At 37.5% G+C, this 15,660-nt stretch overlaps 1 protein-coding gene across 1 annotated transcript; it reads left to right on the top strand.

Moving 5' to 3' along the window:
* Positions 1 to 836: 836 nt before the first annotated feature.
* Positions 837 to 15,281, top strand: LOC120421581 (protein commissureless 2 homolog). Its single transcript, XM_039584813.2, has 2 exons — positions 837 to 1,463; positions 14,503 to 15,281. Exons 1-2 carry the CDS (start codon positions 1,022 to 1,024, stop codon positions 14,955 to 14,957), a joined length of 897 nt encoding a protein of 298 aa, XP_039440747.1. The 5' UTR covers positions 837 to 1,021; the 3' UTR covers positions 14,958 to 15,281.
* Positions 15,282 to 15,660: the final 379 nt, after the last annotated feature.

The following is a 15,660-nucleotide window of genomic DNA, read 5'->3' on the forward strand; positions in this document are numbered from 1 at the left end:
ATTGGTTACAGTGAATACCCTATTGCTGTCTGCACCGCTGCTTGCTTGCTTTGTTGTTGTTGTAGCGTACAACGTATGTATGCCACGCGCGTGTTGCACGCGTGTTGCATGATGTCGAATGGTTTGAAAATATTGAAAATATTTATTTAGAAAATTGCTTCTAATTACCATACTAAGCCTCAAACCTAATGAAACTAAACGCCGTTCCAGAGGGAATTGACTTGCGAAGCTTGCTTGTACTTGATTTGGGCTCTCGGTATGGCATTGTGCCTCCACGCTTTACCAGAAGTTCGTCAAATCCACATTTTTTTATAAAATGTTAAGTTTTGGTAAAATATGAGAACTCCATATTCAACTTATCAATCTCAATCGTGGCGGAAAATCTTCGTTAGACATCCCCCAAGAGAACAAATTATAAATTAGATTGATAGGTGTTGTAGTTTTCGAGAAATTACCATTTTAGTAAAAACAAAATTTGGGGGCCATTTTCGGCTACCTTGCGTCCTTAATCTTCTCTTCACTGTGCCTCTTTCTTGTTGTCCTTTTCCGAATCGCTGCTCATTCCTTCTTTTTGAAATTGCATTACATCGCATAACCGACAGCATACCTTCACACATAGGAAGCATAACTTTACTCTCCAACTCTCACTCAAAAAGAGAGAGCGTCATCAAAACACTGACAGCATAAATCCACCCTCTCTTTCGCATGCTGCTGTTCACCAATACCAGCGAGTTCATCCTGAAGTCCAACGCGAATCAGCTGTTCCTGCTATGCTTATGTTGGTGCGGCATTCCCACCGTCAGAACCCTCCAAGCCAGCATGCTGATCTATGCTGTGCGTTCTGTGCTTGGCCTTCAGTTGTCGAGTGGACGCCGTACGGAACGGAAGTGCTTTTCGGACGAGACCTGCTCGAAGAGACCTTTGGAATATACCCAAGTCGGTGTCGGTGTGCAACAGGAGAGTGAAGTGACTTGACCGGGTGGGATCTTATGAAGTGTTTTGCGCGAGAACCGTTACGACCATGCTGCACGACAACCTGGAGTCGCGGATCACGTTCGAAGTGCCCTCCTCGACGGCGGACTTTGACAAGCTGATTCGGGACAACAACTACACGCTGTTTTGGCAGAATCTGCACAGCAGCAGCAGCACCGGGCTGGGAGAAACCGGTCACCGTGGGGGAAGTGGAGCGAGTGAACTACTAGCAGGTCACAAGGACCGCAACGCAACGAGTGATTACGGCCAGTTGATGGGCAGTTTGAGGGGTTTTGCCGGTGAGCGGGGTGGCCCGTACGGATGGGGACTTCCGGACGAGGTCGGGCTGGGGGTTGACGGTGCGGGGCCGCTCCTGGTGGATCCCAGCTATTTGTGGATTGGCGCGGTCATGGTGCTGCTCGTGCTGTCCGGGCTGTTTTGTGTGTGCTCGTGCTACCTGTACTACAAGTATCGCCGGTGGCAGAAATGTGGTAAGTGTAAGCTGAGGGTGGCGTGGGAAAATTTTGTTTTGTGGGTTGAAGCTAAAAATAGAGTCGATATCGGCAGGTGGAAAAATTGTGGCTCATAAATTTTGATAGAGGGGGTGCGATAATGTGGCGGTAATATCTTGATGGAATTTATACAAGGACGCGACCGGATTTTTATAGCGAAAAAAGGTTGATTGGAAAATCGTGGCTGATATCAGTTCCAATTAATAATTCTGGGTAATCCTGAAAATAACCCTGCTACATTGCTGGATTTCCCATGAACTACGTCACTATCCACTTCATATTCAACAGAAAACTAAACTCAATATTGATTAAGTTTGTTAATCACATTCTACCATAAAATAGAACAAATTTTCGTTCTGTGAAAGAACATACCACGAGCTAGCAACAGGGACACTTTGAGCTTTCCAAATGCAAATCAGCGTAGTGTACTTTCGTAGAATTGATTTCGTTGATGAAAGGATAAGAAAAATGGAGAAGCAGATCTTCATTTCCTCGAAGACTTTTCGATGATTTCTCGGTGAGTTTCCCACGGTTGTAGCGGTACGTTTTCCCCCACTCAGTTTTCCTTTTTTTGTTTTAACATCAGACGCAGGATGACTGATTGCCAAGTTGTTGACTCAGGTGAAAAGGGAATCTGGATTAATTTGTGTTATTTTTCATTCTCATATATTCAACTAAGTATACCTGATTTTTATCCAGGGTTGCCAGGTTGCCAGATGAATCTGGAAATGCCTGATTCTTCAAGTGTTCAGATTTTGCCAGATTTTTATTTTTCTGCAAATTTTGATTGTTTTTTTTGTGTGATAAAAATAAATGGTTTTAACTAAATTAGAAAAATATACAAAAATTATAAATTCATAAATTAATTCATTTTCATGAAAATTTAAATTCAACCTTTTTAAGGCCAAAAGATCAATTGAACTTCTGAGTTTAATGAAAAATTGCAAGATTTTCGCTTGCCAGATTTTTTTAGATTTTCTATCGGTACTTGCCCAGATTTTTTTCAATTTTGATCTGGCATCCTTTTTATATCAGAAAAAAACAAATTTTCTTGTAATTTTTTGATTAAATTAAATTTTAACTAATAAATTTGCTTTCAAAACCAATTTTTTTGTATACAACAAACTTCTTCACAAAAAATAATAGAATCAAAAGGTAGAACTCCACATATACAATATATTATTACAAGGAATCAGGACAAAATATTTTCAGACATGAACCCTTTGGTCCCGAGACCTTCAAATCAGCAAATGAAATTTTCATGAGACCTTTTCAAATATTAAGCTATTTCCGATAGTTGCACCCTAATCACCAAACGAAATATATGAGTCTATTAGATATTTTGGCTAAGGAACTGCAATGCCAACTTTAAGCCAAATCGGATCACTTTTGGTTTAGATCCTTCCTGTTTGACGTGGAATGGCTGAAGAACTACTTTTGAATAAATTATTTGATTATAACATGACGCTTCAACCTAATCTATTGTCGCCAAAACAAACATCTGCTAAAATAAACCAACACATAATTCTAATTTAAAACTAAATAAAATTTTAATAATTTTTTTGAAGCAATTTATTAACAATAATCATTTTGGAAATGCTTTTAAATACCTAACTTTTGTGTTTCAATGATTTTATAAAGCAAAAAAAGAAAAATCTCGAACAGGAATAAGCCAACTCTGTTTTGTTTCAAGTTATTGTCTCCCTCCCCTTTCTTTGTTTGTTGTCATAAAAAGGGAAAAAATTATAGCTTAACCCTCTACTACCCAATTTATTCGATTTTTTTATTTTTCCCTTGTTTAGGAGGTCATTTTGAGCTACTTTTGTTCTACGAAAAACTTTGCTTCTCTTGTTTCATGTTTTGCTTGTTTTATTTTTAGTATGTTAATTTGCATTTATATTGTTTATTTTATGTTTATTTTTGGTGGTATTTGGCCTATACTACCACCTCCTATCATTACATTTTGCCTATCTAATTTTTTCCTGTTTTTAAGTCACATTTCCATTTTTTTGCTAGTTTTTCACATTTGCTGCACAAAAAAAATCATGGTAATATTACATCAGGAAAGGGGTACATCTTTTATGTCAGAAAAAATGTGTAATTTTACCTCTGAAAATGTGTAATTTGATCACTATTCTGGCGAAATGTCGCATTTTCAGTCTAAATTGAGGTAAAATTACATCATAAAAGAGGTAATATTCAACCTTCTAAAATTAAACCATCTAAATTTACACTTTTTTTGCCGTGTGCTATAAAATGGAACCATTATCGTTTAAGTCGTAAAAAATGCGTAGAGGCATATTCTGGGACACTAGAAATATTACTGCATACTTCTTTTTACTTAAAATATAGGAAATGTTAATAAAAAAACACAGACAAAGTTGACCCTTAAAAAAAATACATTTTTAAAAACATTGACAAAGTCACATAAAATAAGTTAAACTTCCATCCCATTAATTTTCTAAAGTTTTAATCCAATACTTTTTAAAGATCGAAAATGGGTTGAAAATAGTAGTTCATGCAACAAGTTGCAAAAAGAGGATTTTTTCAGCACGAGTCGTACATTTATCCAACGAGGTTCACCGAGTTGGATAAATACGAAGAGTGCTGAAAAAATCAAGTTTTGCAACGAGTTCCATACAACATTTTTTGCAATTCTGAAAAAACACCCATTGAGTGAAATTTAAAGTCGAATTTTCATGTATTTTGTCAATAAATCGTTTAAATCAAAAAATGTTGAAAAGTGTTACTTTTCAGCATTTATTTTGAAAAATGTTGCTATTCGATTCTGTTATTTTTGGTACAGAAAAGTAGGCTATTTCGTCGTTCAAGAATGACAGGAAAAGTGAGTAATTTCACGACGGAATTGCAAAAAATGATTTTTGGAGATTTTTCTAATCGAGGCGGGGTTGGGTTGTAAAGGGTTAAATATTGAATATCCATTGATAAACTTGCAAAACGGATTGTAAACTATTTAAAATACATTTCAAAACATTTATTTTTCTTATCGCAACCTTGCTTGTTTATATATTGGCATAAGCCTAATTGTTATGTTAGGTATTTGAAATATTTTGTGTGACGTTTTGCTTAAAAATGTTAAAATTAGAATAGAGTTTTAAAAATCTAGAATTTTTTTTTTAGAATTCTATTGTATGATTTTTTTTTATGAGAAAATATGATCTTTATTTGAATGAGTCATAACAAGATTTGTTTTTTTTTATTATTAATTAAAAACTTCTTTTTTGAATGAAAGTGAATGGTAGCGAGAATTGTGAATTTAACGACCCATTCTCGGAACAAAAGCAGTGGCTCCTTAAAATAACTGGGTCAGAAAAGGACACTCAAATTGATTCATCTGTTTATAAATCCCGTCCCAAAATAGATCCTGCCAAAACTTTCTAATGAACTCGGATCGGTCAATTTGATTTGCAGAATCTGGCCCACCAAGTTTTCTGTTCTATGCATCACTTTGGCAAAGTTTAAAAATAAACATTTTCGAAGTAAACTTTTGGACAGTGTGATATAAGGTGTCCTAAAATTTAAATCTTTTGCCTTAAATTAATGATTTGCGCAATTTTAAAATGCCTTAATGCCATTCACCACAAAGAATGATCAAATATTTATCCCCAGACAACTCTGCTCCATCAAATAACTATAAAACCTTGGAAGAGAAAGAGCCCCCGAAAACCAACACTTTTCAAACTGCTTTCATTGTAACACTTACGCCCGAAATAGAATTGCCAAATTTCCCGCGACTCGACGGAGTAAAATTTAATTTTCACGAACCAACTTGAGACTTTCTCCCCCTTCTTTGCGAACACTTGGCGAAGCATTCCGGAGAGTCCTTACGGGGGTAAAAGTTGGCAGCATAAATTTGGGCGCAAATTTGGCGCGAGACCAGCCTGAAGTGATTCTCGGAAGCTGTGAACACTAATCAAATCAGACGGTGCAAGGCTTGAATTGGAAATGTACCGAAAGCTTCTGCGTTTAACCCTTGGGGACTTTTGAATCGAAATTGTTTTTTTTTTTATCTTAAGCAGTTTATAAGCCTACAATATCATTTGTAGTTTTGTTGAGATTTTTCAGAATTTGTTTTAGTATTGAAAAAGTCAACGTAACTCTTTAAGGGTCACCTCCTCTCGCAGTAATACTCCTGAGGTAGGTTCTCATAACCAGAACCACTCAAGAAGTGCTCACTGTCTCGGCGGCGTTGTCGTCGTCGGTCGGTGACGGGGCACAGCAAGTAATGGGCGGTACCGCGGTGGTGCCGGTGGTTTTAATCTAAATATTTATCTCATTTCGTGTTCCATTACTTATGTTGCCACTTGAAACATATCGGCGCAAAGTGTTCCGACCAACGAAAAACAAAAATCCAGTCCCAAACTTTGGCTTTGGGACGTGATCCCAAGAGGAAGTTTCGCTCTCCGTGCGGCGATAAGAGACGACAAATTGTTGTGTGTAACGGGGTGGGATTGGGACAAAACCCGCGCAGACTGACATCCCGACTCCGGTGAGGATTTTATTTGAAAGCAAAACGAGTTCTTTGCGGCGTGACTTTGTCGGTAGATAAAGAACTCAACCGGGTACCCGACTTTTGAGAAGTTTTGGCTTAAAACGGACCAAAATGCAGACATTTTTTTGTAGGATTTAGACCTAAAATTTAGGCAGAGTCTTAAGAGAGGGATAATATGTTCTCTATTATTTCAATTATTTTATTATTTTGTCAAGTGGTTTACTTTTTGCCTGTTTTCCAAAAAAATGAATTAAATTTTAAATGGTTTAGTTGAGTTTTCGCAAATAAAATATTTTTTTATAAAAATACTGTAGAAAATAAATAAATAAAAAAACATAAATGTCCTTTTCCAAAATCAAATTCAAGATATTTTAACGGTTCTACCCCATTCCCCAGAATGGTCCATTCTCCAGAATTACCCATTCCCCAGAAAAGTTTGTTTTTATTACGAATGTACTTTATTTCAAAATGTGATCAGTTCTTAAGTGTTAAGTGTTTAGAATTCGCCTTTATTGTGATAACTGTTGACAAAAGATGAATGTTCCCTTCTTTAATGAAAGGAAAACTCTTTTGACTTGTGGTAATTGTTGACAAAAGTTGAAATTTCCCTTAAAAGTTAAACCATCCCTCCTTTAAAGAATATTCTCCTGACTGTCATTACTGCTGACAAAAGTTGAAATTTCCCTTTAACGGTACACATCAACCATAGCTTTTGCACCCAGATTTCTGTTACAGACATTTTAGTATTGTTTATTCATCCTCTAAATGGCTGTCTTCGTAGTTATTTACAACAAAGTTTGACTATTTTTACATTCAGATAAGAGTTTCTCTTTAAAGTTGAATTTTCTTTCCTATAAAGAAAGGAAAACTCTAATTACTTGTGACATGCTGACATAAGATGAATTTTCTTTCAGCAGTTATCCCTAGTAAAGAGAGTTCTCCCTACTTGAAGAAGGAAAAAATCAATTAGTATCAGCAGTTATCACAAGTCGCGTTGTCTTCTTTCAAGAATCGCTTTTAATTTGAATAATTAATGTTTAAAATTTAATATCATTATGCCAATTGACCATTATGAAGCCATTATGCCAAATCACTTTATGCCAAACGGCGATATGCTAAAGAGCATTATACCAAATGGGAAATATAACATGTTTTTCAGGGTCCTAAATATTTCTGGGAAATGGGTCATTCTGGGGAATGGGAAAGAACTATTTTAACTGTAACATCAAAAAGTTGTTAAAGTGATTAAATAGGCTAATGTTCCAAATACAAACTTTTTTTTATAAAATGACAAAAAATTAATCACTCAACATTCGTTTTTCATACAGATTTATTTTGATGAACTGGAACAATTTTGACAAAGTTTGTCATTACCGTAGTTTATGCAAAAAAAAAAACCATTCTAAACAAAACATATCAGCCAAAAAATAATTTTAATAAATTATTCACATTTCAGTTGTAAATTTGAAAACAAAATGCATTTCAAACAATATTTTATATTGTGATTTCTATTTAACTAAGATAGCTTTATCTGTGGGTGGGTCTCGTGGCGCAGGGGTAGCGGCTTCGGCTGCCGATCCCGATGATGCTATGAGACGCGGGTTCGATTCCCGCCTTATCCACTGAGCTTCTATCGGATGGTGAAGTAAAACGTCGGTCCCGGTTTCTCCTGTCTCGTCAGAGGCGCTGGAGCAGAAATCCCACGTTAGAGGAAGGCCATGCCCCGGGGGGCGTAGTGCCAATAGTTTCGTTTTAGCTTTATCTTATTATTAATTTACGTCAGCAGTATTTGAATTTCAGCACGGAGTAGTTTCCTCATTTTTTATTATGCTGTATGTAACAATTTTTTTTTTGGAAAATAGTCTCATTTTGAACGAAACAAATTTATACATCATTTGACTCTCAATGCTGGTGTAAAACACAACTATTTGTTTCATATTTTTAAGCTTAAAAAAATGTGTTGGACGATTTAAAAAATAGTTATATATTTAATTGACAGTAACAACGTTTAACGTTATCAAAATCATGTATTAGACTAATTAGATGTACAGTAGGGTGCCCAGAAAAAAATGACCCCCTGCTCCACAAGCCGAAAACGGTTTATTGGGTTATTTTAGGCATCTGTGCAAATTTTGAGCGAAATTGGTTGAGATTAACCCATTGATACTTGAGCCTAAAGTTGGTGAAAAACATGTTTTCATACAAAAATGACTTTTTTTAAATTGCTAATAACTTTTCAGGATAAAGTTTTACAGCTTTGGTATGTTGTACAAAGTTGTAGAACATCAATTTTCCAATGAGAATCTCACCTTTGGGAATATTTGGATGGAAGTAGCGTACCCTGCAGAGCAAACCATAAGAAAATAGGATTTTCCATAAACTTTTTCGACTTTTCCCATACAAACTTCACCTTTGAGTATCAATGGGTAAATGTTGACCGATTTTGCTCATATTTGGCTCAGAACCCTAAAATAGCCCAAGGAACAAAATTCAGCTTGTGGAGCGAGGTTCTGATAAAAAGTTCTGGGCACCCTAATGTACAGTCATGCCTCGGTTTAGCATTTTCGGAAAAAACGTAGTTTTGTGAAAATTTTGAGTGTTTTCAAAATATGTTGTTATTACATTCGAAATGTATGAAAAAATCCTAGTCGTTTGATACCCATATAGTAAAAAACTGAAATTTTGAATATTCAATTTCAATTCAATTCAATTTATTTTGTCAGTAAATAATCAATTTACAATTCCGTATTTCTTATAACCTAATAGAGTTTTGGAGTTCCTTTCAACTATGGTTTACACTATAATTCATTTTGATGTAATTGGATATTCTAACAATGGATTTGGCAAGAGAAGGAAAAATTAAAAAAAAAACCTTCTAGGTTTGCTAAGGAAAAGGATAGAAATAGAAAAGCTTAAAACTAAATCACAGTATGTTTTGTCTATTGACGTCGAAAAACTTCGCTGCACAAGGCAGCTTATCCGTTGTAGATGTACTTCATCATCAGCTCACTGAGAGCTTGGAATTGTTCTGCCTTGTTTCGGCAGGCACGAAAGCGCGTGAGCATCTCTCCAGCAAGGGCGAAAAACTCAGGAAGCGTGAAGAGATCATCACCGGTAACATCGGCTTGTCCCGGGGGAGAACCGCCCCCAGAAGCGGCTACTCTAGCGTACGAACCTCCCCAACCGGGAGGGAACGCTGGGTTGGTCGATGGAGCCGCTCCACCGCCAGCTGCTGCAGCGGTCGAGCTCGAAGTCTTCGGAGGTTGGCGGGACGCTGGCGCTTTCTTCTTCTTGTCCTGCTCCTCGATGTACTTTTTCCGCGCGGCACAGCCACGGAAATTCGCCGTGTGGTTTCCACCACAATTGGCGCACTTGACACGTGCTTTGTGCTGCTGGGCGTTTTCCCCCAGTTGGTCTTTCCGCGGAAGACTGCACCTTTCGGTGAAGTGGGTCTCACCGCACTTTACACACCGGGGTGGGAGATTGCAGTTTCTTGAGCCGTGTCCGAATTTCTGACAGCGGTGGCATTGGGCTGCGTCGGCCGGATTCTTCGTGTAGAATCGCCACGTCACAAAGAAGCCGTCCAGTGCTTTGATCCGCCGTAGGTCCTGGATTTTGACGGACCCGCGATCGAAGTACAGGAGGTACAAGGTGTACGTACCTGTCACCGTAGTCGATTTTGAGAGCACCTTTATCTCTCGAGGCTTAACCTTGACGCCCGACAGATGTTCTTCCAGGTCGGAGATCGGGCGGTCCGGATATCCCTGAAGGACGATCTTCACTGGGACCTTCTCTGCAGGATCAAATGTGAAGAATTTGAAGTTTCGCAACTTCAACTTCTTCACCACCAAGTCGAAATGCAGCTTTTTGTGGGTAATCACTTGCACAGAAGTTTTGCTAATTTTGAGACAATATTGGAGTCCCTCAAGCAACTCGTCAACATCGTCAGCCAACGTATCCAAAACAAAAATTGGAGGTGGTCGTCGTTCCTTCGGAGAGTTACCATTTTTCTGCTTTCCTTGCTTGCGCGCAAGTTCATCATCGTCATCGTCGTCGCCAGCACTGCTGCTGTCACTGTCGGTGTTGTTTTCATCTCCACTCAGCATCTCAAATTCGTTGCTGGTGGGAACGTTGGAAGTGGTTGTCTTCGTAGTGCTGGTGGACTGCTGCTGCTGCTGCTGCTGGCCGGAAGTGCTTCCGGATGCCCGGGTCGATTGTCTCGTCCGTACCGGGGACTCACGTGGACGGTATGACACGTGTAAAAATGAAGGATCGGTGACGTCACCGGGCACGCTCCCGTGCGCGATGGCGGTCGATGCGGCATTGGTGTGTTTACCTTTCTGCACTCTGCCGGTAGATGAACTTCGCGGGTTTTTCGAGGCCGCACTCGAACTGCCTCGGCCACGGCTGGCCCTTGGCATGCTGGAGGAGCAAACTCGCGGGTAATCACGGTAAATTACGGCGAAAAAATCGAAAAGTCTGAAGAGCTCCGAACACTTGACTGTTGCTGGCTGGTGTTGCCAGTCCCGATGGGAATTTTGAATATTTTTTTCGAATAAACGTGGTTTTGTGAAAATTTTGAGTATTTCTAAAAAATATTGTTATTACATTCGAAATGTATGAAAAAATCCTGATCATTTTATACCCATATTGTAAAAACTGAAATTTTGAGTATTTTTTCAAAAATACGTTGTTTTTTGGAAATTTTGAGTATTTTCAAAAAATGTTGTTATTATGATCGAAATGTATAAAAAAATCGCAATCGTTTGATACCCATATTGTAAAAACTGAAATTTTGAGTTTTTTTTCGAAAATACGTAGTTTTGTAAAAATGTTGAGCATTTTCAAAAAAAATATATTAAACATTAAAAATGTATGAAAAAAAATCTGATCATTTGATACTCATATTGCATTAACAATATACTATTTTTAGTTTCTTTAGAGAAAAAAATGCATTTTCAAAACACAGGAAAAACACATATTTTTGTGAAAATTTTCATGAAATTATTATTTAAATGGATAGCTGACATCATCACGAATAATAACATTGATTTTTGCATGATTTTTTATACGATTATAGCCAATGTCTACCATATAGCTAAAATACCATAAGCTCTGTGCTTCAGTTATGCACGCCTCGGTTTTGCATCCCACATATGCGGTGCTAAACCGAGGCACGACTGTACTCAAAATTTTCACAAAAGTACGTATTTTCGAAAAAAAATACTCAAAGTTTCAGTTTTTTTTACAATATTTGTATTAATTTATCGGGATTTATCATACATTTCTTATGCATAACAATTTTTTTTTTGAAAATACTCAAAAAATTTCCACGTATAAATACTCAAAATTGTCAGCTATCGGGAATTTTGTGGAAGAATTGTGGAAATTTAAAAAATTCGAAAAATATCTATAGGCACTATCAAAACGTATACAAAATTCCCGATCGTGTGATACCAATATTACTATTACTGAAAATTTTGAGTTTTTTTTTCGAAAATATGTGGTTTTGTGAAAAATTTTAGTATTTTCAAAAAATGTTGTAATTACTTTTGAAATGTTTTAAAAAATCCCGGTCATTTGATATCCATGTTGTAAAAAACTAAAATTTTAAGTATTTTTTCGAAAATACATAGTTTTGTGAAAATTTGAATTATTTTCAAAAAATGTTGTTATTACATTCCTATGTAAAAATCCCGATTATTTGATAGCCATATTGCAAAAAACTGAAACTTTGAGTATTTTATAAAAATACGTAGTTTTATGAAAATTTTGTGTACTCTTAAAAAAATTGTTATTACACTCAAAATTTATTTCAAAATTTCGATCACTTGATACCCATATGGCAATAACAAAAATTTTGAGTATTTTTGAGAAACATTGCAATTTCAAAAAACATTAAAAATGCGTATTTTGCGAAAAAAAAATTCATGCAATTATAATGGCAATGGATAGTTGACGCTTCTCGATTCCAAAACATCATAATTTTTTGAAGCTTGGATAATTTTCCATAGGACTATCGAACTACTCATTGCAAACATAAACTTAATTTAACCAACTTTTATGCCGGAAAACAGAAACAGCTAAATTCCCAAGACAATTCCGAGTAATTAATTTTATCAGCCCCGCAAATCTTCGAGAGCGCTGAGATGTTTCTATTTTTAGCCGAGTGTATCAAATAATCGAATTATTCCCGTTTCCCACACTGACTCTGACCCAGAATGGAATTGAAGCTGAAATTTTCCGGGAAGATAATATGAAATACGATAAAAGCGCTCTTTCTCCGAGGGGTATTTGCAGAGAAGCGATTCTAATAGTTTTCAATGTTGGATCAATGATCGTTTTTTTTTCTATTACAATTAATTCATTCAATTACACAAAATAAATTGTTCAAAAAATCATGTTGTTGAAAGCATGGTTTATTTTTTTACAGTTAAACAAGCGTATTTTATTCATGTTCAACATAACAGCCTTTCAGAAAAGAAGAGCTCATATCTCCAGTTTATAAGCTCAATAGCTTTTGATAACAATTCACCAAGCTTTCAAGCTTCCACAACTATTTACACATGCTTGAGAAAATTCCATTAAAATCTTTTGAAACGCCCCAGAAGAGGATCCGTTTTGTACTTCCCATTACATGATTCATTTGATGCTGAAAAGGATCCAATCCGGGCGCGGCCGCTTTTCACGCATTTTCCCCAATATATTTCCCATTTCTCCACAGACACATGCTACACAGGGTTCGGGGAGATCTTTTGAAATTGGAAAGTGATAAATGGTTTCGATGTGGAAATGTTGCTTTGAGCTCGCTACACATATCCACATATCCCTTTTCTTCGAATCCAACCAAAAGTCCAGTTCCAACGGATGTGGGGTTACTGGGAAAGGTGGAGGGAGGTGAAATGATTGGTATTGGCAACGATCCACCACCCAACCACTTTCTTGTCACAGAGGCAGTCTTCTCGAGGGGTGTTTTGCAAATGTTCAAGATTTTCGTTTTGCAGGAAGAAAGATCCATTCGCTGCACATGCCGCGCTGCTTGGTTTGCTCCACAATGTGTACGATACTGTTCTTTTATGCATGAGATTTTTCCTCGGAAAAGTCGGAGGGGGTGGCGGCCCTACGTTAAGGGGGGTGAGTGAGATTACGATGCAACATTTATTGGGAAAATAACGTTGCTGTGGCTTCCCACCCACCCAACCAACACACCACGGGCAGTGGCAACACTTGCTGCTGTGCATGTGACGAATGCGGTAATCATGGTGGCATTTTGGGCATGGAAATACCAATATTGTGGGCTTGATCGGAGGGGTGGTGAATTTTCTTGTAATCATCATTTTGCGTACGTGATGGTGGCGGTTTTGTGGGATTACTTTAGGGACAGATGGAAATGTGTTTAATATTGTACAGAAATATTACACTAAAAATTGCTGTTGACTTCAACTGTTTGATTTGGAAATATCAGGAAATAATCTATATATAAAATAACTCATTTGAATGATTGAACTACTTCTAAAACTCTGAAAATTTTAGACAACGAACAGGTCACTTTTTAGTTTGACACTTCTTTTACACCAAGTTCACACACACTTGCCAAACGTTTGTTTTGATAGTGTGCGTGAGTGCCGTGTAAAAGTGACAGTTCGTCATTTTTTAGTTTGACTTTGGACAACCAGCGGGGTACAAACAAAAAAAGTGTGTTCATAAAATAGTTGGTACACGGTTTGGTTTTTTCCTTAATTTTTATTTGAAATTATTGCCACTCGTTTATTTACACTATTTATTTAGCAATTTAAATGCGCATGTTTGACCTTTCCACTTTTCCCGAATAATGCTTTAGTGTCAACAATTCTTGGAACTCTGCGTTGAAACTCGGTACCACAATGAAGGCCGGAAACAGAAACCATTTATTCGTCGCACGTTTTATTAAATTGCAAAGCCAAATTCGCGCAACAAAGTTAGGTCGAACCCAAATCAAATTAGCACTAAATTGCCGCGAGAATTTTTAATTTTGTGGGACTTAGTTTGCAAATATAAATTCGTTGGAGGTTTGTTTCGAACCCGAAAATTGTTATTGAAATTGTTAAGCAAGCATAAACACAAATACTTTGCTACTTTTTAAAGGGATTTAAAAAGCATTTATAAATATAGCTTACTTTGTCTTACATATGTACATCACTTTAATTATTTATAAAAAAATCGATGAATATTAACCTAAAACATAAATTTCATAAGAATATTAAGAGATGGCAAATTCTGCTCTGCTGTAGAACTTGTTGAAGGTCAACTTAAACCAAATCTCTCCACTGACCTATGCCATCATTACCGAGCTCGTTGTAACCAGCACGTTACGAACTTGCACCCCGGAAAGCCCAACAAATCTAATTAATTTACACTGCCAATCAATTCCACCGCCGCAGCTTCGCAACCTTCAGCACGAGTTCACCAACAACAATTATAGCCAACCAAACTAATTGAGTCCCGTTTTCCCTTCTCTCCCTCCAGTGTCCATCACCAGTTGCCACCAGACGCCGCACGGCACCCTGGTGGGTGACGTGGAGTCACCCCCACCGTATGACCCCGAAACGGCGGCCACCCTGCCCTCGTACACCGTCGCTTCCGGTCTACCGAGCTACGAGGACGCCGTCGAGCACATTTACCGCCAGCAGCAGCTTCAGCGGCAGAACCCGCCTCCCGCGCAGCCCACGTCGGTCCATCCGCCGGCCACGGTCAAGTTCTTCGAGTCACGGCCCCAAAACTGGCTCGCCGTCACCATCTTGGAGGAAATCCACTACAACTTTGTGGGCCGGGGTGGGACGACGACGTCGCCTTCGACGGTGGTAACGATTCCCGAGAAGGTGGAGGGGCGGGACGAGTCCGAGGGTGACCTGCTGGGCACGTGGAGACAGCAGCAGCAGCAGCAGCACGAGGAGAAACCGCGACCCTTGGGTCGGCGATAAACGAATTCTCCGAAGAGGAAGATTTGAGGAGCAAACATTGACTGTGTTATTATGCATTAATTTCATATTTTAATTAGAGATTGGGAGTGAAAAGATGTGAGCGTGTGCGAGTCTGCGATTATTTAGGATTGTGTAAATATTTTAGGAGTTTGTCGAAAAGTTAGTCTTTTCCATCATCCCACTTTCTTTTTAAGATATCAGAGAGTAAATATTTTAAAGGTTGAGTGCTACTACAAGAAATATAAAGTGTGCGATGTGTACTTGAACCGTAGATTTTAAAAGGAGACTGAAAATAAAAGTAAATATATTTTGGCAAAAATTAAATACTGTGTTGATGTTTTTTATCGATTGAAAAAGTACTGACTTTCCTCAATATTTGTGTGTAGCTTGCAAAGATTATTCATGATGCAAAGGTAAGTGACAGTAGAGGTACGCAAACCCGACCTTTTATAAAAGCCGTTCATTTTCGCTTGTTTTTTTTTTTAATTACGGCTATTTCATGCTTTTTCCAAATTTGGTTGAAAAGGCTATTAGCAAGAATTTTTATTGCACACAAACACTAATCTCGTATTTTGGAGATAGTTGCTATTTATTTTACAAAATTGCTGTCAAATATTTAAAAAAAATCTGTCATTTTATGCTTGAAAAACATAACAAATATTAAAGGCTTGAATTTTATGAGAGTTTTTATAATATCACAGGA

The sequence above is a fragment of the Culex pipiens genome, chromosome 2 (assembly GCF_016801865.2).
Source record: "Culex pipiens pallens isolate TS chromosome 2, TS_CPP_V2, whole genome shotgun sequence".
Classification (NCBI taxonomy): Eukaryota; Metazoa; Arthropoda; class Insecta; order Diptera; family Culicidae; genus Culex; species Culex pipiens.

Bases quoted from the DNA above. Each gene is read 5' to 3' on its own strand.
- LOC120421581 (XM_039584813.2), top strand. From the start codon at position 1,022: ATGCTGCACGACAACCTGGAGTCGCGGATCACGTTCGAAGTGCCCTCC. The intron at 1,464-14,502 runs GTAAGTGTAAGC...CTCTCCCTCCAG, and splicing joins TCGCCGGTGGCAGAAATGTG to TGTCCATCACCAGTTGCCAC.